Here is a 22,749-nt window from a genome sequence, read left to right on the forward strand (position 1 = left end):
CCAGAAAGGGATGAAGAGTGGTGAAGGAAGAGGGGACAGAGCCAAAAAAATGAGGGGGGAAAGGGCAGAGGATCCATCCAAGTGAAGACACAGATGGAGCAGGTGAGTCCCACGGAGCAGAGTGGGATGAAGCAGACAGGATAAAGTCAATAATGTGAGTAGGACAAATGATTAATAACAGATACTTTCCCCAGAGGTGTGGGTTTATGAAGCTGCTGTTGTGTGCTGTCACTTCCCATCCCTGGGCAGCACATCTGGGAAGGATGGACAGCAGGATGGGTTGCCGAGTGTGCTGTGAGAGCTGCACATATCTGCGTGGGGAGAAAGCTTCCTCTGATTTTGAGTTAACCTCCGGCTGAACAAACCTTTCTGGATGGCAAATACCACACAGAACTCTTCAGAGCAGCCTCTGCAGCAGCTACACTGCCCCTGGCCAGGCCTCACCTTGCTTGGAGAAGCCCTGGGTGCGGTGTTTGCTCCCTCATGTGCCCTGGCTGCCTCATTAAATTGCTGGAAAATGCAATGTCATGTCAAATGAAGCTCCTGGAAGATCCTTTTTTCCTCCTCTTGCTGTCGGGCACGTGGTGTCTGTGTGTGATGCAGTTGTTATGGGGCAAAGAAACCAGCAGAACCATGACAAAGTTCATTTATGACCAATGCAGTTTTACAGGGCTGAGTGATTATTTTACAGTTCAAAGCTGCTTATGAGGGAATTCCTGGCACATGAGGATCCACGGGCTGCCACGAGGCTTTGGCAGCGTCACCTCATGTGAGCTGCAGCCTCCTTCATGGACACAGGGACCAGGCTGCACTGGATTTAAAGTGCAGGTGTGGGTACAAAGGAATAACCCCCCAAATCCCAGCAGTGCCAAGGTTACAGCTGTGGTCAGGGCTGCTGTGGGTCTGTGGGATCTGCTCTGTCCACGGAGGTGTCACCCAAAGCTCTCTGTGTTTTCGTGCTCCTTCCCCAGTGGGTTGAGGGTCAGGGCTGTGCAGGGGTGGGATGTGAAGGGCTGGGCAGGAGCTTGGCCTCTTCTTCCCCTCCCAGGACAGCACAGTTGGGACAGCAGGGACAGCTGCCCCGATGGGTGAGTGCCATGCCCCGACAGCCTCGTGTTTGTGCTGCCAGCAGAGTCACTGGGTCCAAACCAGCTGAGCCACCCTCACTGCCTGCCCCAGAGCCACGACAGGGCTTATCAAACCCTGGGCACCCTGAGCACGGGGCCCTGGCTGTCCCTTGGAGCAGGGATTTGTCACCTCTGCCACTGTGGGAGGAATAGAGCCAGCAAAACCATGTCCAGGGCTGAGGTTTGGGGGCCTGGTGCCAGTGTCCCTGTGCCCAGGGGTGTGGCAGCAGCCTGGTCTGGTGCCCACCTTGCTGCTGGCAGGGCTGGGCTCAGCTGCCACCCCAGCCTCTGGTGCTGGCCGGGCTGCAGCCAGTCTGGGCTGAGGAAGCTCCAGCTCACCCCTCGGATGTTCTGCTGGCCATGAAGGCACCGGGTTGGCCTCTCCAGGGACTTTAAACTGCAGCTGAGCGATTTTGACTATAAATCGTCCCTCGGAGTGCGTGCTCACGCAAGGAAGGCGCGGTTGCACAAGAGCTCAGCTCACACACGCAGGCTCTCCAGACCCGTTCTGCCAGTCCGGCCAGGTGGCCGGATCTGCCGGGAATGTCAGCAGGACAGGCAGCAGGAGCTGGGCTGGGCTGTGCCAGGGCTGGGCTGTGCCAGAGCTGGGCTGGGCTGTGCCAAGGCTGTGCCAGGGCTGGGCTGTGCCAGGGCTGTGCCAGGGCTGGGCTGGGCTGTGCCAAGGCTGTGCCAGGGCTGGGCTGTGCCAGAGCTGGGCTGGGCTGTGCCAAGGTTGTGCCTGGGCTGGGCTGGGCAGTGCCAGGGCTGTGCCAGGGCTGTGCCTGGGCTGGGCTGGGCAGTGCCAGTGCCAGGGCTGGGCTGTGCCAAGGCTGTGCCAGGGCTAGGCTGGGCAGTGCCAGGGCTGTGCCAGAGCTGGGTTGGGCTGTGCTGTGCCGGGGCTGGGCTGGGCTGGGCTGTGCCAGGGCTGTGCCAGGCTGGGCTGGGCTGTGCCAAGGCTGTGCCAGGGCAGTGCCAGAGCTGTGCCAGGGCTGGGCAGTGCTGCCCGCACAGCTGCCAGGTGTTAGGGACAGTATTGCCATTCCATCGGATTGCCAGCAGGCTCTGCAGCTCTGAGCGGGCTGGGTCGGGCTATGGTAGGGTTTTGGGAGCACGGAGAGGAATGCGGAGCTCTCGCCGTGCGGGGCCGGGCTGTGTGCGGGCGGTGCCAGCTCTCCTGCTGGGCAGCAGCCGGAGCAGTTCCCGACCCCATGTGCCCGTAGCACATCTTCACTAGTCCGTGAACAGCTTCGATGCGGGCACACATGTGAGCCAGAAAGACCGGCAGAACAGCTCGGGAGCAGTTTGCTGTCCTGAACCAACACTCCAAAACGCACTCAGCATCCAGAGAAAACCTCTCTGCCTGCTCCAGTGCGTCCCCGATTGTTCCTGCAGCTCCGGCACCGCTGAATCCTGCAGGATCCTTGTCCCCTGCTGCAGCCCCAGGGAAAGGGGCGGCACAATCCAAGCAGCCCAGGCAGAACGGGAGCGCTGCGGAGTCACCACCACCGGCAGGGAGAGGTCGCTGAGCCCCTGGACTTTATTTCTCTGAGCCAGAGAGAAAATTTAAAAGTCAAAAAATTCAGATGTGCCCTAGAGTTGTCCTGTCCCAGTGTAGGCGTAGTGCAGAGCCGTGGAAAACCAAAGCCTCAGGCATTTTACGCTGTCTTCTAATTCAAGGGGCTTTGATTTTACTTTTCTACTCAGCAAAACGAAGTCTTCTCTCTGTAATTAATAAGCTGCTCAAATGGATTCTTAATTACAGATAAATCACAAATCTACACACTCAACTGTTATGCTTTTCAAGTAATAAAACAGATCATTTGTCTTCCTCAGATGAACAGAGCCCAACCAGCACACCATTTCCCCCTTTATGAAGAATTCATTTGCCTTAGAAAGAAAGTCTTTAAAAAAACATTGCAAGGATTTCTTGAATAGGGGATCAAAGCTCCCACACTGCTGGAAACCATTTTTCCCTAAATAAGATGTGAGTAAAGGGGAAAAAAGTAAAAGTTTTTTGGTAGTGGTTGGGATTACAACACCCTTGGGAGGGACGGGGACATGGGGTCAAGAAGTGGTGACCAGGTTAGCAACACAGGGAACAGAAGGAGAGCACAAAGGAACAGAAAGTGGAAATGGACAGCTGAATGAGGACGCATGTTTCTTTGCTGCAAGAGAATGGATGCTACATCAATTCATACTGAGAGCTGAGGGCTCAGGGGCTGTTAATGGATCGGGGGACACAGCAGGGGTCAGAGGTCACCAGTGTGCTCAGCCGGGCTAATTGGCTGTGATGTGCATATTAGTGATGATGATGAAGCAGGAGGGCAGGGTGTGGGGTGTGGAGTCCCAATTCCTGCAATTCCTGCCCTACACCTGTGCAACAGATGGACACACAGAGAAAAACTGGCTGGATTTCCCCAGGAGCCCAAGGCTACAGCAACTGGGACCCGGCTGTGCACGTGGTGGAATAAATGCACTCACCTGATTTGCTTTGCCATCCTGTGGGATTTTATTTCAGCTCCACGCCCGGGGCACAGCCCAGTGACCTGCCCAGTGGCACATCTCACCTGGGCTGCTCTGCCCACCCCAGAGATCCCTGAGCCCTGCAGGGATGGGGCTGTGGCAGGCTCAGGAGGGCCCCTGGCTGTTCCCCACCCACCTGTACCTGCTGCTGCAAGGATGAGCAGTGGAAGCAGGAGCCAGGGCTCTCCCCACATCCCTGTGCAGCCCGTGGGCAGAAGGAGCAGTGCTTGGCTCCTCTGCTAAGGCTGTACCCAGCCCAGGTTCCTCAGCAGGTGCAGGAAAAACACAAGCTGGGCCATGGAGGCTGTTGCCCCCTCAAGGTGGCTGTGGCTGGGGGGTTGATGCCCCCTTAGCCTGGCACAGGTGGATGTTTCCTTTTTGCTGTGGGGGTGGGAACTCCCTGTGGAGGCTCTGTGCTTTTCCTTTTGGATCAGAGACAGGGTACACAGTGAGGCATCCTCTGCCTCGTGGGGTTTCTGCTGCTGGCACCTGAGGGAGGCTCAGCTCTGCAAGGCTTTGCTCAGAGCAGCAAAAACAGAATGATGAAGGTGCCAGGATCTCCAGAGGGTGCTCAGGGATGGACCAGGCTCCCCAGGGAATGGGCACAGCCCTGAGGCTGCCAGAGCTCCAGGAGCTTTTGGACAACGCTCTCAGGCACAGGATGGGATTGTTGGGGTGTCTGTGCAGGGTCAGGGGTTGGGCTGGACTGGATGATCCTTGTGGAGTCCAGCTCAGGGTATTCCTGGGATTTCTGCCCTCAGAAGCAGAGCTCCTCACCCCTGACACAAAGGGATTTCCCAGCTGACCGATGGAGAGAATATTCCCTGTTTCCTCGCTCTTGAATCTGCCAACAGCATCCCTTGGTGAGTGATGGATATTGGAGATGATTTATAGTTCTTTGTTACACAAATGCCTCCACATTCTTGCCCATCCTCTCGCAGCAACCATTAGTCACTGCTCCCAGCAGAAAGCAGGAGCCTCAGCCTGGGAACAGCACGAAGGACGTAGAGCTGAGTCTTTATTCACTGGAAATTCACCACTGGGGACACAAGAAGGGGAATTGTCACCGCTGTGGTCCTCGGCACCCAGGTCCCTGGGGCTGCTTCCACCCATTTGCTGGGGAGTTAAAATTCTGGTAAAGAAAAAGCACTATAAATCAGGCAGAGAAGGGTGGAGGGGAGGATCAGGTTTACCCAATTTTTCATCTCAAAGTTTATTAAAGTAGTGAATGTTAGCCATGGCCTATATGCCTTAGAGGTCTTGGATTTCAGCAGCATAGACCTTTAGCCCTTGAGACTTTTATTACATTAACTATTTTTATTTTTGCTGCTAATTAAATTACCTTCATGAATAACATGGAAAAATCTGTATTGTTTGATCTGATAGAGAGTACTAGATTTACCTGCACTATTGGATCTCACAGTTTATAATAATGAACAAATACATTAACAAAATAAATTCTGATCTTAATCTGGGCAAACTTTCTTGAATGGCCTAAGGAGCTCAGCCAGTTGCCAGGTTGCTCCTGCCACGGCCTCAAGCATTTCTTTCTTCAGGCACACTTGTGAGGATGGATTGTTAGTATAAATTGAGGATTAAGCAGAGTGATTGTGCACAGGGCAGCAACAACACAGAATCATAGAATCACAGAATCACAGAATCACAGAATCACAAATTCAGAATCACGGAGTCACAGATTTGGAAGAGATCTTCAAGGTCATTGAGTCCAACCCATGTCCTAACACCTCAACTAAACCAGGGCACTGAGTGCCACGTGCTGTCTTTTTTTAAACACATCCAGGGATGGTGACTCGACCACCTCCCTGGGCAAGCGATTCCAGTACTTGACCACTCTTCCTGTAAAAAACTTTTTCCTAATATCCAACCAATATCTCCTTTGGCGCAGCTTGAGAGCATCCTCCTGTCCGCTCCCTCCCAGACTCCCGGACTGCAGCAGAGCTGGAAGGGGCCACAGAGGGAAGGAACCCTCTCTCGCCAGCCTCGTGCTGTCGCGACAGTCGCTCCCGCCTCGCTGCGGCCTAGGGGAGCGCGGCCGCGCGTTGCCATGGCAGCGGCCGCCATGGCGGTTGCCATGGTTCCCCCGCCCCACCGGAAGTGCTCCCCGTTTCCGGCGGGGCGCGGGGGCTGCTGGGAGGCGGCAGCATGGAGACCCACGAGCTGTTCCGGCGCTTGGGCACCGGCGCCCGCTTTGACGTGCGGCGCTTCGGGCTGGACGCGCGGCGCTTCGGGGTACGGGGACACCGAGGGGAGGGCTCGGGGATCGGCCCCTGCGCGGTTCAGCCTGCGGAGCGCCGTTCCTCCCCGCCCGCGGCGCTGAGGAGCGGGGCCGGGCTATGGCGTCTCATCCTTTTCCCTGTTCTCCCGCAGGTGGTTAAAGGGAACCGCGGCAGCGTCTCGCTGGAGAGCCTCGACTTCTTCGGGAATAAGGAGGGAGCCCCTCAGGGGTCTGCGGAGGAGGGCTGGGGGCACGCAGGGGCTGAAGAGGAGGTGAAGCAGCAGGAAGATGGAGCAGGGAAAAACGATGGAAAGAGGAAAAGAACGGCGGAAAGCAGTGAAGGGAAAAGAAAAAAGAAAAAGACACGAGGTATCCGTACACACACGCGTGTATCCCTGGCAGAATCATCAAAGAATCCCAGAATGGTTTGGGTAGGAAGGGACTTTAAAGCCCACTCAGTTCTGGTTCCTTGGCTGGCCTGGCTCAGAGCTGATCTAATAACCAGGCCAAGATTCAGTGCTGAAAGCTGGGGATGTGGCTGCCATCCTTCTGGAGTCTTCATTAGTTTTATTGAGAATGAGAGAAAAAAGGGTCTGAGATTTTTATTCTCTCCCAGTAATGCCTGTCTGTATGTTGCTAAAGGAAATTTCAATTTGTTTGTAACTTCCAGGAGCAGTGTCAATGCCAGAGCTGTCAGAAAACAATGGAATAAAATGGATGTCCTCCCTGGAAGCAAAGTTTGAAGATGCAAAAGACAAAAAACCTACTGCAGAGAAGCTTGAACGCTTGAGGAGAGAAAAGGTGGGACCAGCAACAACAGGTTCCTGGAGTTCTGTGGGTGTTTGATCTAAAACTGAGGTTTATTTGTGGTGGTTCTTTATTGGAGGAGGGTGACTGAGTGTGGGGGAAAGAACCAGGATATGAATCCATACATTGTGAGTTTTATGGTGTAAAATTAAGAAGAAGGAGTTTGTGTTTTATCTTGTAGATAAATCGCTTCAGGAACCAGCACAGGATCAACATTCAGGGAACAGATCTCCCTGACCCCATTGCCACCTTTGATCAGCTTCAGAAGGAGTACAAAGTCCACCCTAAAATCATGGAGAATATCCAGGCTGCAGGCTTCCATGTCCCAACTCCCATCCAGATGCAGGCAATTCCTGTCATGCTGCACGTGAGTTCTGTGGGATTTCAGTCTGGGCTTTCAGGGATTCTGCAAAGTTTGGGGCCATGGCTGCGTTTGGGGCAAATTTAAACCTGGATCAACTTCATCAAAATTGGAAGCTTGGCTTCCACAGTTTTCCTCACCTGTGCTTTTCCTAAGGTATTTTGTGTCAGTTTGCAGCATTGATATTTATGGAAATGGAATAATTTTTACTAGGATTTTTTTTTCCTACTGAAATACAAGCTCTCGTTTTTTCTTACAGGGTCGGGAGCTTTTGGCTTCAGCTCCTACAGGGTCTGGAAAAACACTGGCATTTTGTATCCCTCTCTTAACACATCTGAAGCAACCCAGGAACAAAGGATTCAGGGCTCTGATCATATCACCCACGCGAGAACTTGCCAGCCAGGTGTGTGTTGAGGGAATCTCACCTGGATGGGTTTCAGTGTTTTCACTGCATCAGCAAAAGAGCAGCTTAGTAAATGTTTTTTTTTCCTTTATTGCCCTCACAAATCAGAGAAAGCTAATTTAAATGTTTCTTTCAAGTCTTTTGACTTCTGTGAAGTAGGTACATATCTATTATCTGAGTCTAATCTAAATGATTAGATTAGAGGCTCGAGATTCTTTCATCATATTTTAAACTGCCCCATGCTCAGATGCTCTTAAAACCTCCTTTCCTACTTGAGATTGCTACAAGAGGTTTATCTGTTTGTCCCTAACTTGGAAATTCAAGGAATAGCTTCATAACAAAGCAGTGTTATTAAAATTAAATTAAAAATGACACCTTTGGGCAGTTTTTATTCATGTGAGAGAGGGAACCACTTGAGGTAGTGACATGAATAATGCCTGTTAGAGATCTGCATTTTATTATTCTAAGGAAAACAGAGAACTTTCCCTGAACGCTGAAATCAGGATGAGGTTTGAAGCTCTGGCTTCAGGATTAGGTTGCTCAGAGAAGCTGTGGCTGCCTCTGGATCCCTGGAAGTGTCCAAGGCCAGGCTGGACAGGGCTTGGAGCACCCTGGGATAGTGGAAGGTGGAACTGGATGAGCTTTAATGTCCATTTCAGCCCAAATCATTCCGTGACTCCATGATTGCCAGCAGATTTTGGGTGAGAAATCTCATCAGCCCAGTTTGAAATTCCAATCTGTGCTGCCTTTCCAGACCCACCGGGAGCTGGTGAAGCTGGCAGAGGGCACAGGCTTCAGAATCCACATGATCCACAAAGCAGCTGAGGCAGCCAAGAAGTTTGGGCCCAAGTCTTCCAAGAAATTTGGTAACTGTTTTAATGACTGACTGAAGTGCTTCTAAGAAAATTAAAAAGTATCACCTTTCTCTTTGGGCTGTGTGGTTTTAAAGAGATGGTTAAAAAGTGGCAGGGAAGAAATGGGAAGTGATTCTGACATGGACTCTGCTAAATTGTATCTCTGGCAGATTGGGTTGGAACTGATGTTTCTCAGGGCTCTTTGTTGGGTTTATTTTGTATCTTTTTTGACATTTTACTTCTTTTACAGATATACTGGTTACCACTCCCAACAGACTCATTTATTTGCTGAAAGAAGATCCTCCAGCAATAGACTTGAGCAGGTATGAGAGTCTGTTTTGAATGTGCTTTGCCACTCAGACGTGGCACTCCTAAAACTCAAACCTCCCTGTTCCTAGCGTGGAGTGGCTGGTGGTGGACGAGTCAGACAAGCTGTTTGAGGATGGGAAGTCAGGATTCAGGGATCAGCTGGGTTCCATCTTCCTGGCATGCACCTCCCACCTGGTCAGGAGGGCCCTGTTCAGCGCTACCTTTGCCCATGATGTGGAGGAGTGGTGTAAGCTCAACCTGGACAACATTGTGCTGGTGTCTGTTGGAGCAAGGTTGGTGTTTTCTGGGTTTTTTATTTCTTGGGAAATCGTTTTCTTTGCATCATCAGCCTGCTTGGTTTTGTGGCTGTTGTTAGTCAGCACTGCAGGTTGTTTGTCTCCAGAAAAAATTGTGTAGGCACGTGGATCTTTCTCGTGTGTTTTGAATAAAGTTTTCTTTTCCTTTGCCAATTACTTTATCATCAAATAAACATCAATCTTAGGAGTGTGCACTGGTGAAATTGGTTTTGTTGTGCAGTATTTCTCATTCACCAGGTAATATTTTTATGGGGGTTATATATGCTACATATATTTATTAATATGTAAGTTTTTGTTAATGTCTATGAAAAACACTGAAGGGTTTCTGTTGGATTTCTGGTTTCAGAAACTCTGCAGCAGAGACAGTAGAACAAGAGCTGCTGTTTGTTGGATCTGAAACAGGAAAACTAACAGCAATGAGAGAGCTTGTTAAAAAGGTATTTTGGAGAGACTGATCATGTTCTTCTTCCTGTTCAACTGAGCTGTGTTGTGTCAGAGACTCCCAGTTTCCCAGGTTAAACACTTCTCTGTCACACATGTTAAACCATTGCCCAAACCTGCTGTGTCTCAGTTTCTGCAAGGAAGAGGACTTTGGAACCTGAGATGAACTTACTCTTTTGCAGGGTTTTGCTCCTCCAGTCCTTGTCTTTGTACAGTCTATTGAGAGGGCTAAAGAGCTTTTCCATGAGCTTATTTATGAGGGCATCAATGTGGATGTCATCCATGCAGACAAGACCCAGCAACAGGTAAGAGGGTTTTATTTCTTTTCAAGAAATGCTTTAGAAAGAAAGGTAAAACAAGAGTGTTGGAATGTAACTCCAGGTAACTGTGGCAGCAATTTCCTGCAGGTTTTTGTTCAGAGGTTTAGTTTTATTCCTTAACATCACAACAACTTTAAGGAAAGAAGTTCACCTCCTTTCTCAAATTGCCATTTGGACTGTTTCTAAATATATTTTCTGTTCTTTTCCTAGAGAGACAAAGTAGTGCAGAGTTTCAGAGCTGGGAAGATCTGGGTGCTCATCTGCTCAGCATTACTGGCCCGAGGGATGGACTTCAAAGGTGTGAATATGGTCATCAATTATGATTTGCCAACGAGTGCAGTGGAATACATCCACAGGATAGGTGAGGCATGGCTCACAAATCACCTCCTTTTTCCCATTTCTGAGGTCTTTAATGTAGATGCTCATTTTTGTCAGTGCTCTATGAACCTTATTGAGATGTTTGAGACATGGCTGTGCTTTCATTCACTGGGAACAAAGTTTGGGGATTGGCTGCTTGGTATATCCTTAGTCTGTGAATGTGCATCAGGAGGCTGGGCTGTGAGGAGGAATAAAGGGAGATGTCTGAAGTAAAATCTCTGCTCTGCAAAATGTGTGCTTGGCAGGTCGTACTGGAAGAGCAGGACACAGAGGAAAGGCAGTCACTTTCTTCACAGAAGATGATAAACCTTTATTACGGAGGTAATACGTCTTTATTAATAATGTCTTTATTTCTTGCTTTAAAAAAAAATCACCACAAAACAAAAACCAACAACACACCAGCCAGTTTGTTTGTTTTGCTGTTTTCCACAAAAAAATATTTATCACTTGTCCAAGCACTGGAGTTGATCACTTCCCTTCTGTCCTTTCCAGTATTGCCAATGTCATCCAGCGAGCTGGCTGTCCTGTGCCAGAATACATAAAACATTTGCCCAAACTGCAGAGGTATGTTCATTTGAGCAGTTAACCAGTCTTTTCATCAGTGCTTTTTAATAACTTATGGTAGCTTCTGGAACTAGAAACCCTAGTAATTTCATCTTTCATGTTGTTCTCAGCAAACAAAAGAAGAAATTCATTAAGAAACCTTTGACAAGAGAATCCATTTGTACCACCCCAAAGTGCTTCTTGAAAAAAGGCAAAAGAAAAATGTAAGTAGGTTTTTTTGAAGAGGAGGTAAGAGATGCTGTTTATCCAGAAACAGCCCAGAAAATTTAAACAAAGGAACAGATAACCTGCTTGGATGAACCACCCAGTCTTAATTATTTTAGTGATGAAGTTTTAGTGTCAGTGTGTGTCTACTGGAGCTTGGATTAATGACAACATTTTGTCTTGTGTGGTGCCATGTGTCAGGTGATAGCAGCCTGAGTTTAAGCCACTGGTTATGTTCAGGTGTCCTGATCTGCAATGTGTTTCTTGTAGGAAAACTACAAAGGAAAATACCAAGGGAAAGAAGAAAGATAAAGAAGACAAAAAGGGCAGTAAATTACAGACTGTTTCAGAAAGCTGAATTCAGACTGGCGAGCTGGGACTGACACCTCTGTCTGTGCTGGAACAGAAGAACCATGATGGCAGCGATGGTGAAGGGAGAAAAACATTTCTGATGTTTCCTTTGGGGTGAGGGTGGAGGTTTACATGCTGGAAAGTCTCTACTGCAATGCCAGGAGAGAATTCCTGGATGCTTCTTGTAGAAGCTGGAGCATGTGCTCGTGCAGTGAATGCTGTGTGTTTCTGAGAATGGTTCAAAGCCAGCATCAGTTTGTGTTGCTTTCACAGTTTAGTGTAGCTCCTTGGAAATATGGTCTGTGTTCAGATCACCCCAAGACATTTTTTTAGACACTTTCAGGAGATTCAGAGACAAAAACCACATAGTGTTTACCATCAGGTTTGATAAACGCCTCTGTGAGAGACTTCCCTGGACAATTCAGAAAGCCAAAACAAACCCTCTCATATGTGAAAGTAAAGCCTGCTCGTCCTATTGTTTTTCTTCCAGAAAATTATTTTGAAATAACTAATAATTTACACTTCCCATAATTTTGTACTGTTTTATAATTGAGCCTGAAACCAGAATAAACAAGGTCGTAAGATGCTAACTCAGAGACCTGTGTGTCTGTGCAGCCTTGGTGGAACAATTCTGCAGGCAAAAAAGGCCCAGCTCTGTGTTTTCCCTGTCTTCATCTGCCCAGTGTGTTCTCAGCCCACCCTGGTTTTGTCATCAGAATTCCAGTCAGGCAGGAATGGCTTCTTTGCAACTACAGTCCTTAAAGAAGGTTTTCTGGACAGGATTGTCTTGGTTTTTAGTCTAGTTTGAATTGGGGCAGCCACAGTAACCTGTGCCAGGGCATCAGCACCCTCACAGAGGAATTTCTTCCCAATATCCCATTTAACCCTTCCTCTGTCAGTGTGAATCCATTACCCTTGTCCTGTCACTTGTCACAGATCCCTGGGTGACCCTGGGGGAGGCCGGGTGGAAAAGGCAGCACTTTTTTTCCTTTTTACGGAAAAGTGATGGTTTGGATGCTGGAAACATGGCATTCCTGGGGGGAAGCTGATCCCCATCCAGGCCTGTCCTGGTGACCAGGGGTTGTGGAACCAAAGAATTGGGGGCCTGTGGGGCTGTGAAATTGAGAACCCGAGGGGCTTTGGGTCAGGGGAGTGGAGGAATCGAGGGGATGGGGATGTGTGGGGCTGTGGAATGGAGGAACGGAGGGGCTGTGGGGCCGTGGAATGGAGGAACCGTGGGGCTCTGTAGGGCCTTGGAATGGAGGAATGGAGTTGTGCTGTGGAATTGAAGGGCTCTGTGGGTGTCAAAGTGAGGACCTGCGGGATCCTGAGGCTGTGGAACCAAGGAGTTGTTGGGCTGTGGCTCTGTGGGATGGAGGAACCGAGAGGCTGCGGCTTTGTTGGGCCATGGCTCTGTGGGGCTGTGGAACGGAGGAACCGAGCTCTGTAGAGCTGTGGAACAGAGGAACCGAGGGACTGTGGCTCCGTGGGACTGTGGAACGGAGGAACTGAGGGGCTGTGACTCTGTGGGGCCGTGGCTCTGTGGGGTGTGGAGCCTAGAAGCTGTGGGGCCGTGGCTCTGTGGAACAGAGGAACCGAGAGGCTGTGGCTCTGTGGGACTGTAAAACGGAGGAACCGAGCTCTGTAGAGCTGTGGAACGGAGGAACCGAAGGGCTGTGGCTCTGTGGGGCCGTGGCTCCGTGGGGTGTGGAATCCAGAAGCTGTGGGGCCATGGCTCTGTGGGGTGTGGAGCCCAGGGGCTGTGGGGCCGTGGCTCTGTGGGGTGCGGAGCCCGGGGACCTCAGGGCCGTGTAACGAAGGAACCGAGCGCTGTAGAACGGGGAGCGGCGGGGCCGAAGGCGGTGCCTGGCCGGGCCGGCCCCGGAAGCCGCCCCGCTCCGCTGACAGACGGCGGGGCCGAGCGCGAAGATGGCGCTGCGGCCCGGGCCCGGCGCGGGGGGCGCCGGCGGGGCGGGCGGCGGAGCGGCCGGGGCCGCCAGGTCGGTGCTGCCGGGGGACAGCGGCGAGGGGCTGTGCAGAGGGAGGCGACAAATGGGGGAACGATGATGGGGAATTCCGGGGAGGCAGGGAGGGGCAGAGCTGGGGGGCGATGGGAGGGCTGGCGAGGGGGCTCGGAGGGCAGGTGGGATGGGAGGGCAGAGGGGTCAGGGCCCAGGTGGGGTGTGCGGGGGTTCTGACTGTCCCAGGTTGGGTGTGTGGGGTCTCAGGTGTGGTACGTGGGGTCCTGGGTGGGATGTGGGGGTCGCAGGTGTGGCTGGTGGGGTCTCAGGTGAGATCTTGGGTGGGGGTCCCAGGTGGGGTTTGTGTGTTGTCAGGTGAGCTTTGTGGGGTCCTGGGTGGGGTGTGTGGGTCTCAGGTGTGGTACCTGTGGTCCTGGATGGAACATCAGGGTCCTGGTGGGTTGGCAAGGTCCCAGATGTGATGTTGGAAAAGCAGCCACGGTAGCTCTGCGTTTTGCTGGGATTTATTCACATTTTTGAGGGCCAGCTGATCTCCCCTACCGTGTCCAGGCTTGGGCAGTTGTGCCCCACTTGCCATCAGGCTCTGCAGCTGCAATCTGGATTTTGGGGGTTCTGCCAGCCCTGCTCAGCAGCAGTAAATGTCCTGTCACTGCCGGGCAGGTCTGTCTGCCTCCTGGGACGAGCCTCCCTGGGGACTTCCCTTTTCCTTCTCACAAAGGGCACCTTGGCCAGAGAGAGGACTGAGCAATCTGTCAGGAGAAAGAACCAGTGTTAAAAGAGATGTTGTTGTGTTTCTGGAAAGGTTGGAAAACTGGATTTCACCGCCTTTGAAGACTCTAGTAATGTGTTTTTTGTTTTTTTTTTTTCAATGTAGTCTCTTGTCTGCTGTTTATCTCTTGTCCTACTTCTAGGGAGGCTGAGGAAATTTTGCGTTTGACAATTAAGTTCATTGAGTTGTCTTGGATATCCAAAACTCATGGTTTTGTCAGGGTTATTGGGAGTGTTGTCAGTGAAATAAAGATTCTGAAAAATAAAAGGATTTACAAATCACTGTTTCTCATGGATAGTATTTTGGTTTCTTTGAGGACAACGTCTGGAGGTAGAAGAAGAGTTCTGTGTCTGTGTGGGTTCTTTGCCTGATTTCACTTCAATTTTTGTGCATTTCTCCATTCAAAAATACTCTGACAGTCTGTTGCATCGATAGAGTTGTACTGCTTGGGAATTAAGGGGTTTAAAAATCCACTTGTGGATGGGAAAATCTTCTGTGTGGTTTGGAGCTGTTGTAGTGAAGTTTTAATTCAGAAAAGGAGTTGCTTCTCCCCACGCTCCTGCATTTTGGCTGAAGCTGTTGCTTGGCTGGTTTGGGGCTTCTTGATGTTGTTTTTTTTTTAAGCTCCATATTTAAAACACTCATTTAGTAGGAATTTACAGATTTATAGCACTGCTTTAAGAGGTCTGTTGTAGGGTGATCACTTTGTTCCCTTCTCTTTATTGCATTTGTACAGCATACCCCAAGTACACTGACTGCTCAGGGCATTTTTGCATCTCCAAAAGAGCAGCTCAGTAATAAATCCCCGTTGGTGGGATGGTTTGAGGCCGTGCCAGTGTGGCTGGTGCTGGCCACACCAGTTGCACACTGAATCCTGGAGTGAATCCATGGTGGATCCACACTTGGGGCTGTGCTGCCAGCTTTGCTTTGCTCTTCCAGTGCCCTCTAATTAGCTGAGGGGTTTCTTGCTGATTGTTTCTTTTTATTTATTTTTTTTTGTCAGCAGAGACTTATAAATAAACCAGGAGCTCTGTAGAAAGGGATAAATATTTAATAGTTTGGCCTTTACTTGCTTCCAACAAGCAGTGGTACCTCCTGAAGCTTGTTCAGTTTACATTGCATTTGCTGGTTTGGAGAATTCTTGTTGATCAGGTTCCCCAACAAGAAGGGAAGCATGAAGCTTAGAACACTTCTGTATGCTTAGGAGATGTTCAGAAATTGTATTTGCTATTTCATCATTCTGACTGGAGTAAGTCAAGTAAGTGAAGTAAATCTGTTTGTTGATATTGTATGCCAAGGAGAGATTAAAATGACTGAATGGAGTTAAACAGATCTTGGTGAGGTGAGAACCAGGCCCTGCACAGGTTTGGGGCTGAGGTGTGTGAGTCTGCAGAGGGAGAACCCTGAATGGTGGGGATGGAGGATGGCAAAACTGCACCCCTGTGGAAGGAGAAATCAGCACTCTGGTCATGGCTGAAGGAGAAGCTTCAGGGTGATGAAGATCCTGGCTGGAGGATGCAGTGGAGAGCAGATGGGTTGTCTTGGTGACCGTGTGACCTGCTGCCTGTACAGAGGGGAGGTGCCATTTGCTCCTGGATAAATGCATAATTTAAATTCCTTATTTTATCTCCGTGCTCATATTACACAGCTCTTTTATATTTATAAGCCAGGTTGGCTTTCAGGACTTCCTGCAGCCATTTCTGATGGCATTTTCTCTTGTGCTCCTAGACAGTTTCTTTTACATCCAGCCTTGGAATTGAACATTGAATATCTATAAGTGTGCTTCTCTTCCACAGCACTTTGATGTAATAACTGCCTGGGACACTGAGTGAGGTTCTTGTTTGGGAGATTGCTGCTGACGTGGGTTTCTGCAAGTTGCTTGCAAATGAGAATTTTAAACTAGGTCCTTTTTTGCTGTTTGGCAGCTGTTTGAGAGCGAGGGCTAGCAATTTCCATTAGGATTTCAGTTGAAATTTTAATGGTTCTTCCTCCAGGTGCACTTGACCCTTGGTATGTCAATGAATGTTTTCTCCAAGGTGCTTTTTTTGTTGTAAAACAAACTGAGAAAATAGAAACTCCATTATTTTGTGATACTTAATGTTTCTAAAAGGGGCAAAAACGGTGATGGTGTTTTGTGGATAGTTTATTTTTCTTCAGAAGAGCCATTCCTAAGCAGCTGAGAAGTGTTCTCTGGTGCAGTTAATGGTCCTGCTGAGTCAGATACTTGCAAGAGGAGATGTTTATTCATCCTGTGCTTAGCCTACACAACAAACTGACCTGTTCCCAGGCTGTGTGGGTGCCCAGAGTCTCTTGTGGGTGATGTGGATGAGTCAAAGCTGTGTCAGGGCTGCTGGGAGGATCAGATCTGTGTTTCCAGATCTGCTGGGGGGTCCTGCTGAGGGATGACATTTATTCCTGGTGTGGGGTTGGGTTCTGTGGGACCTGCAGGTGCAGAAGGTGGGAGGCTCCTGGTGATGGTGCTGACATGGAAACTGAGCTGGGTTTTCAGCTATGGATATTTGCACTAAAGTGACAGAATTTCACACACTTTTGTTTTCCTCCTGCAGCTTCATGTTTCCTGTTGCAGGTGGTTTGGGCCCCCCTCAAGGTAGGTATCACCTTCAGATTTTGAGCTCAAAGTTCTTTATTTGGATAAATTAGACCTAAACCAGGTCTGCAGTGATGTTCAGAGGTGTGATTATTAATTGTGCTCCATAGCTGGTGTTTGCCCTTGAATTCAGATCTGCTCCAATGACCCTCACCCCTCTCTTAGGAAAACCTCCTGTGTGTTGTTGAAGCAGTGTCACCAGAATCTGGATTAAAGGTCCAGGAAAACTACATCTCCCTTTTTAACCTGAAATTGCCTTTTAGATTCTGCTGTTATTTTGAGTGTGGTATTTCACCTCTCTCTGCTTCATCTCCCAGCTGTGTATACCCATAATGTGTGGGTGTTGCAAGACCTGGTAAATATTTACAAAGCACATCAAGACCCTGGGACAAGAGTCACAACCTGTGTGGAAAGTATTAATACAATAGGAGAGCCTCAGCCTTAAATTGCCTTTGTCCTCATTCCTGATGCACTGCTGGTTGTTTAATTAGGGGAAAATATGCAGAGAACTTACAGGGAAAATGGAGAGTTTTTTTATTAAAATCTCAGGCACTGATTCATGGATTATTCCTGCCTGTGTCATGGCCTCCTGGAGTGTTTTTTGCATAATTATCTCATGGTGTGCTGGTAACAAGTGCATGTTAGTGTTTGTCTCCCAAGACAGCAAAATGTGAGACAGGAAATTACTGAAACATAACACACTTGCTTTATTCAGTGAATTAATACATTCCAGCTTGATCTGTCCAATTTTGTGCAAGTTTAGCTTTTACTGATGAGTGTTGTTACCATTCTAACACATGTACTGGGCTAATTAACCTAAAGTGTGCTAATTAACCTACAGACAAGTTATCCAGCCAGGTCAGAGTGTGAAGTAGCTTTGTGAAAGGTTGACTTTATTTCCCAAGATTTATTTTCAGAAGCTGCTGGTTTCAAGAGAAATGGGAATTACTAGCACCAGTCACTCTGGTTAATTAAATCTTTTTAATTGGAAATGACCCTTCCAAAAAAATCATGTGGGAAGAAACCCACAGAGAATCTTTAGGATGGTGGGAGAATTCATCAGCTTAGTTACTGAAAAACCCTGTAACATTTTTCCCTGTAGACTGACCAGTGTCTAAATTAAGGAAATCCTGTGGCTGCCTGCAGTGTTGCAAATTTTATTATTTTTATTTTTAAACAATCCAGCACAGCTCAGATTTTTTACTTTCCTTCGCTGGTTTAGTAAACAAAAAAGTAGTAAACAATTAAATGGGGGAGGCAGGGTTAGGAAAGGGAAAAAAAACCCTTTTAACATGAACTGGGCACTTAGCTTTAATGTTTCATTGCAGGGATGATTCCAATGCAGCAGCAAGGATTCCCAATGGTTCCTGTCATGCAGGCCAACATGCCAGGGATGATGGGGATGAATTATGGCTCTCAGATGCCTCCTGGACCCATGGCCATGCAGGTGTGTGCCAGTGAAATGTGGGCTGAGCAGAACCCCAGGCTGGTGTGGGTTGAAAAGGACATTAAAGATCACCCAGGTCCACCCTGCCATGGGCAGGGACACCTTCCACTGTCCCAGGATGCTCCAAGATATCACTATCATTTTTCTTTTTCCTTAAAGTAACTTTGTCTTTAGTGCTGCTGTTGCTAATTGAGGAATAAGAATGAAATATGAGCAGCTAATATTATGTTGTCTCTCTTTTAATCTATTGTTTTCTATTTAGTGCTTATGTACAAATTTGCACTTTGCTGAAATTTAATGTTTTTGCATGACTTTCTAACCAAATTGCTGTGTCACAAATTGAATTTATTGTGTTTTGCCATCTCCTTACACTCCCTTCCCTCCCCCACCTGGAATTTATTATGTTATTTTGGCAAAATTTATAGTGGGAAGATGTTTTTATGAGAGCTAGTCTAAAAATAATAAACAACTTTTGTTCTCTTCCTACGTGTTCTGAGACCAAATGCAAAATGAATGGTAAGAAAAGTAAATTATTTTCTGGCTCCTTCTATATTAGGCAGCTTTGCTGCTCTAAATGTCCTAAAATATTTTTCTCAGCAAATGCTTCTGATCCAGTTTATTCAGATAAGGTTCTTCTTGACTTTTGTCAGATATTGTTGGTTCCCTGGGTATGTCTGGGAAATGCCTAGACCACGTTTTCCAGCATCTGTGGTTTTTAGGAGGGAATACAAAAGTATTATGAAATCCCTTAGAACAGGAACCAAAAATCCCAAGCAGTGTAGGATGGCTGTGCCTTCCTGCTCTTGGGGCAGGCTGGATTTGAAGGGCTGGGTTCTGACCATTTCCCCAAACTGTGAGGAGTGAATCCTTGTGCAGAGGAAGAGTGCTGGGCTGGGTTCTGACCATTTCCCCAAACTGTGAGGAGTGAATCCTTGTGCAGAGGAAGAGTGCTGGGCTGGGTTCTGACCATTTTCCCAAACTGTGAGGAGTGAATCCTTGTGCAGAGGAAGAGTGCTGGGCTGGGTTTTGACCATTTCCCCCAGTTGTGAGGAGTGTGAATCCTTGTGGAGAGGAAGAGTGCTGGGCTGGGTTCTGACCATTTTCCCAAACTGTGAGGAGTGAATCCTTGTGGAGAGGAAGAGTGCTGGGCTGGGTTTTGACCATTTTCCCAAACTGTGAGGAGTGAATCCTTGTGGAGAGGAACAGTGCCATCTACTGAGGCACCACCAGATTTCATGGGCTCCGTTCCATCAGCACTGACAGTGCTTTGCCTTTTTCTACAGGGGGATAAAACTATAATTTATTTTGCTTGGGAAGGCAGTGCCCTGGAGCTGTGTGTGTGTTTGTTGCAGGGTGGCATGGCTCTGGGGCCCATGCCAGCAGCTGGAATGCCCTACATGGGCCAGGCCTCGTTCCTGGGAATGCGCCCGGCCGCCCCCCAGTACAGCCCTGACATGCAGAAGCAATTTGCAGAGGAGCAGCAGTAAGTGAATCTTCACTGGCTCTTCACTGGAAGGGGGAGATGTGCTTTCTCTGGAGCAGCATTGTTAGGGCTGGGGAGTATTGATGGATATTCCATTGCCTCTGAAGTTTGTAGTGCTTGTCCAGGTCTGAAAAGCAGGAGTGTGTGCACCAAACCATCTAAATTTGAGGCAGCAGAAATAGAGAAATCAAGCACAAACCTACTGTGAAAAATGTCATAAAAATTATTTATAGATATGTATATATTTTAAAATAATTTCTCTACAGGAAGAGGTTTGAGCACCAGCAGAAGTTCTTAGAAGAGGAAAGAAAACGGCGGCAGTTTGAAGAGCAGAAACAAAAGCTGAGACTCCTGAGCAGTGTGAAACCCAAGGTATGGCTGATAATGAGTGAGGTGTTCCTTTTTTCAGGATTTTTTTTTAATAGCTTTTAATGGGAGGGTCTCTTTCAACAAGCAAATCAGTGAGGAATTGCATGAGATGCCAGATTATGGCTTGAGAAACCTCTGGAAGAGTCAGTCCTTTACACTCTGCAGCAGCAGGCATTGCTAATTCTGGTGCTGGGGAAGTGTGGGTATTGGAGGAAAACTCAGCTGTTCTGGGAATTTTTCAAAATGTTTTCTGTGCTGTTTCAGACAGGTGAAAAAAGCAGAGATGATGCTTTGGAAGCCATTAAAGGGAACTTAGATGGCTTTTCTAGAGATGCTAAAATGCACCCAACACCAGCAACACACCCAAAAAAGCCAGGTTTGTAATTTTCCTTGTTTTCCTACTGAAAATAAAACTCCAGTGTTTGAAATCCTCAGCAGGGGGAACTAATTCCAGCAAGTATTTTTATTTGGTGGTACAAAATGAGTGGATTAACAGTTTTATAAAATCAAATGTCATTCTGGCAATTGTTTGCTTGGTCAGGATTTGAGGGTGAAATATTAGATACCAGCCTTTATTAAAAGACTCCAGTTCTTTACCAGAAAACCTCATGTGCTGTGCTAAATGTGAAACATCAAGGAAATTGATAAAGCATTTGCTCTTTTCTAGTCAGAATTAATTAATGTTTTGCAGAGTGCTTTTGAAGATGAGAAGTGCTATTCAAGTGCTAAGAATGATCAAAACCACATAGAAAGACTTGAGTGGAGTGTCACAGCTGGCTGATGTGTTGTAGAGCATGGTCAAACCAAGCCTCTGTGTTCTCAGTAATTACACTGGCAACAATTGCCACTTAAGATTTCTTATGGTCTGCAGTGTAGATTTTTTTTAGTGTCTAGACTGAAACAAAGCTTATCTAGGTGAGCTTTTTCCTGTATAAAATTTGTGTCTCTGCTGGATTCACTCCTCGGTAAGTTTGCAGTTACAGGTGGTCTCTGCCAACTTCCCTTTGACTGTAGATCTGCCTGTTCTTCACCAGTTCTGTTAAAATGGGTGACACTGGAGGGGATCAAGCAGAAAATTTCTACATGAGCAGACATTTCTTTTGTATCTTATGATACATTGCTGAGTTTCTGTGGATGAAACACCCCTTTGAGGGGTGTCCCCCTGGCACACCCTGTTATGTCCAGTTTGAAACAGTACCTCTGGATTTGTTTTGACCCTGTCTGCTTGAAAGACAGAAATACTTTCAGAGCCAGTGTTAAGAACCAAATTTGAGTGTTTGCATCCCAGGAACCTGGGAGAGGAGGTGTGTGGTTGGAAGTGGCTGCTCATTTCACCTTTTGTTTGCTATGCTGACCGTGACACCCTTCCCATCTGCCACCACACGCCCTCCACGCTGCTCCTCCTCCCATTTGCTGTGCATTCCCAGTGTTTGCCCCTTTTCCCACATCCCCACCCATGACCCTTGTTCCTCATCACTCTGCCTTGTGTGTTCATTCCATTTGCAGATCATCCCACACCATCCCATTGTGCTGTATCTGTTTCCCACTCTGCTTTTCTCGATGATGAAGAATTTAGTGACTTTATGCAAGGGCCTGTTGAGACCCCCAAACTGGTGCCTCAATCCACCTCTCAGCCTTTCCATCCTGCCACTGAGGCTGGGCAGCTGCTTTCAGAGAGGGCTGTGCTCCACCCTGTCCCTCCAGCCCAGGCTCCAGTGTTATCCACCCTGCATGGTACAACTGGGCAGGTTCCTTATTTTCCTACCTCTGCATCTCCATCCAATACCCATAAAACAGGTAATTCTAAACTATCTTCTTTTGCATGTCACCCTCTGAGCTACACAGAGTCTTTACTTAATTTGTTGGGGTTTTTTTTTTTCTGTCTGTCTGGAAAAAATAATTTAGGCAATTAAGCAGAAATCTGCTGATCCATGGGAAAAGATGATTTCAGTCCCCTTCTCCCTTCCCTTAGAACTACCTGTAAAAACAAGTCATGTGTGGATCCAAATACTGCTGAATATACACATGATCTTAGGTGAATTAAATCTTGTGTTTTAGCATCATCCTGAGTCTGAGTGGTAGAAAAAGACACAGTTGAGATGTAGTATATGAAATAATGATTGTGCTGCTGGGGAGCACTGGTGTGCTCCCTCCCTTGGAGGCTGAAGGGATGTTGGTGAGATGAACATTGAATTTTGGAGATATAAGTAGATACTGGGCACCTCTGCTCCTGATGCCTGGATGAACAATAATCCTAAAACAGGAAAGAGTTTTGTGTCTTCCTCCTCTTTCTTGTTTTTTGCCTGTTGGAGTTGTTGTGTTTGTGGTAAGTAAAGGGCAGAACCAAGCTCTGAAAGTGTCCAGAGAGGGTTGGTCTGAGCTGGGGCTGATCATCTCAAACTCATCAGTGCTACCAAAAGTACTTTTCCTTTGAAAAGTGTGGAGGTGCAGTCTGGGCAGTTCATAACAAAGTATAAATAATTCCTCCTGCTGTTTATTCAGGCTCTTCCTTGGAGGAGAAAGCTTTAGCTCATGGCTCAGATGAATCTGAACAAGAGCAAACCAAACTTAAAACGTCCGAAGTTGGGCACAAAGCCTCAGCTGCAAGCCAAGCCCATCCCAGTCCCACCAGCAGTGACTGGGGTGGTGTAGGTGGACATGAAAGTGGTCCCAGTGCTGCTGCAGAGGTGCACAAGGCTTCAGAACAAAACAGAGCAGTTGAAGAGTGTGGTGAGCAATGAAACGTTTGACAGAATTTCAATCTAATGAGATGCTGCTTGGTGCTAACGCTCTGTTCACTAATTCCAAGGCCAACCCTGCATAATTTTGCTCTGAATGCCTGCTTGAATAATATGTCAGTGCCTCCTGCTCCTTGCTCAAAGTGTAACTGCCATGA

At 48.0% G+C, this 22,749-nt stretch overlaps 2 protein-coding genes across 6 annotated transcripts in view; both read left to right on the plus strand.

The window, feature by feature from the left end:
- Positions 1-5,793: 5,793 nt before the first annotated feature.
- On the plus strand, positions 5,794-11,785 carry DDX52 (DExD-box helicase 52). The gene is made up of 15 exons (XM_033078571.2): positions 5,794-5,900; positions 6,039-6,255; positions 6,557-6,687; positions 6,875-7,060; positions 7,314-7,457; positions 8,212-8,323; positions 8,562-8,634; positions 8,710-8,913; positions 9,284-9,374; positions 9,561-9,683; positions 9,909-10,059; positions 10,322-10,397; positions 10,569-10,640; positions 10,751-10,843; positions 11,115-11,785. Exons 1-15 carry the CDS (start codon positions 5,814-5,816, stop codon positions 11,200-11,202), a joined length of 1,848 nt encoding a protein of 615 aa, XP_032934462.1. The 5' UTR covers positions 5,794-5,813; the 3' UTR covers positions 11,203-11,785.
- A 1,339-nt stretch (positions 11,786-13,124) lies between these two features.
- Positions 13,125-22,749, plus strand: part of SYNRG (synergin gamma) — a 34,797-nt gene continuing 25,172 nt past the window's right edge. For 2 of the 5 annotated variants that reach the window (XM_033078364.1, XM_033078365.1), the window contains exons 1-8: positions 13,125-13,195; positions 16,514-16,554; positions 17,883-18,001; positions 19,354-19,484; positions 19,751-19,856; positions 20,118-20,229; positions 21,360-21,650; positions 22,356-22,583. In XM_033078364.1, coding sequence (XP_032934255.1) covers positions 13,125-13,195; positions 16,514-16,554; positions 17,883-18,001; positions 19,354-19,484; positions 19,751-19,856; positions 20,118-20,229; positions 21,360-21,650; positions 22,356-22,583 — 1,099 coding nt within the window. The remainder of the gene's footprint in view (positions 13,196-16,513; positions 16,555-17,882; positions 18,002-19,353; positions 19,485-19,750; positions 19,857-20,117; positions 20,230-21,359; positions 21,651-22,355; positions 22,584-22,749) is intronic. The other 3 variants (XM_033078367.1, XM_033078370.1, XM_033078366.1) reach the window with 2 other exon arrangements.

This window comes from Catharus ustulatus, chromosome 22, assembly GCF_009819885.2.
Source record: "Catharus ustulatus isolate bCatUst1 chromosome 22, bCatUst1.pri.v2, whole genome shotgun sequence".
NCBI classification, from domain to species: Eukaryota; Metazoa; Chordata; class Aves; order Passeriformes; family Turdidae; genus Catharus; species Catharus ustulatus.

Bases quoted from the DNA above. Each gene is read 5' to 3' on its own strand.
- DDX52 (XM_033078571.2), top strand. From the start codon at position 5,814: ATGGAGACCCACGAGCTGTTCCGGCGCTTGGGCACCGGCGCCCGCTTT. The intron at 9,375-9,560 runs GTATTTTGGAGA...ACTCTTTTGCAG, and splicing joins TGAGAGAGCTTGTTAAAAAG to GGTTTTGCTCCTCCAGTCCT. The intron at 10,060-10,321 runs GTGAGGCATGGC...TGTGCTTGGCAG, and splicing joins GGAATACATCCACAGGATAG to GTCGTACTGGAAGAGCAGGA.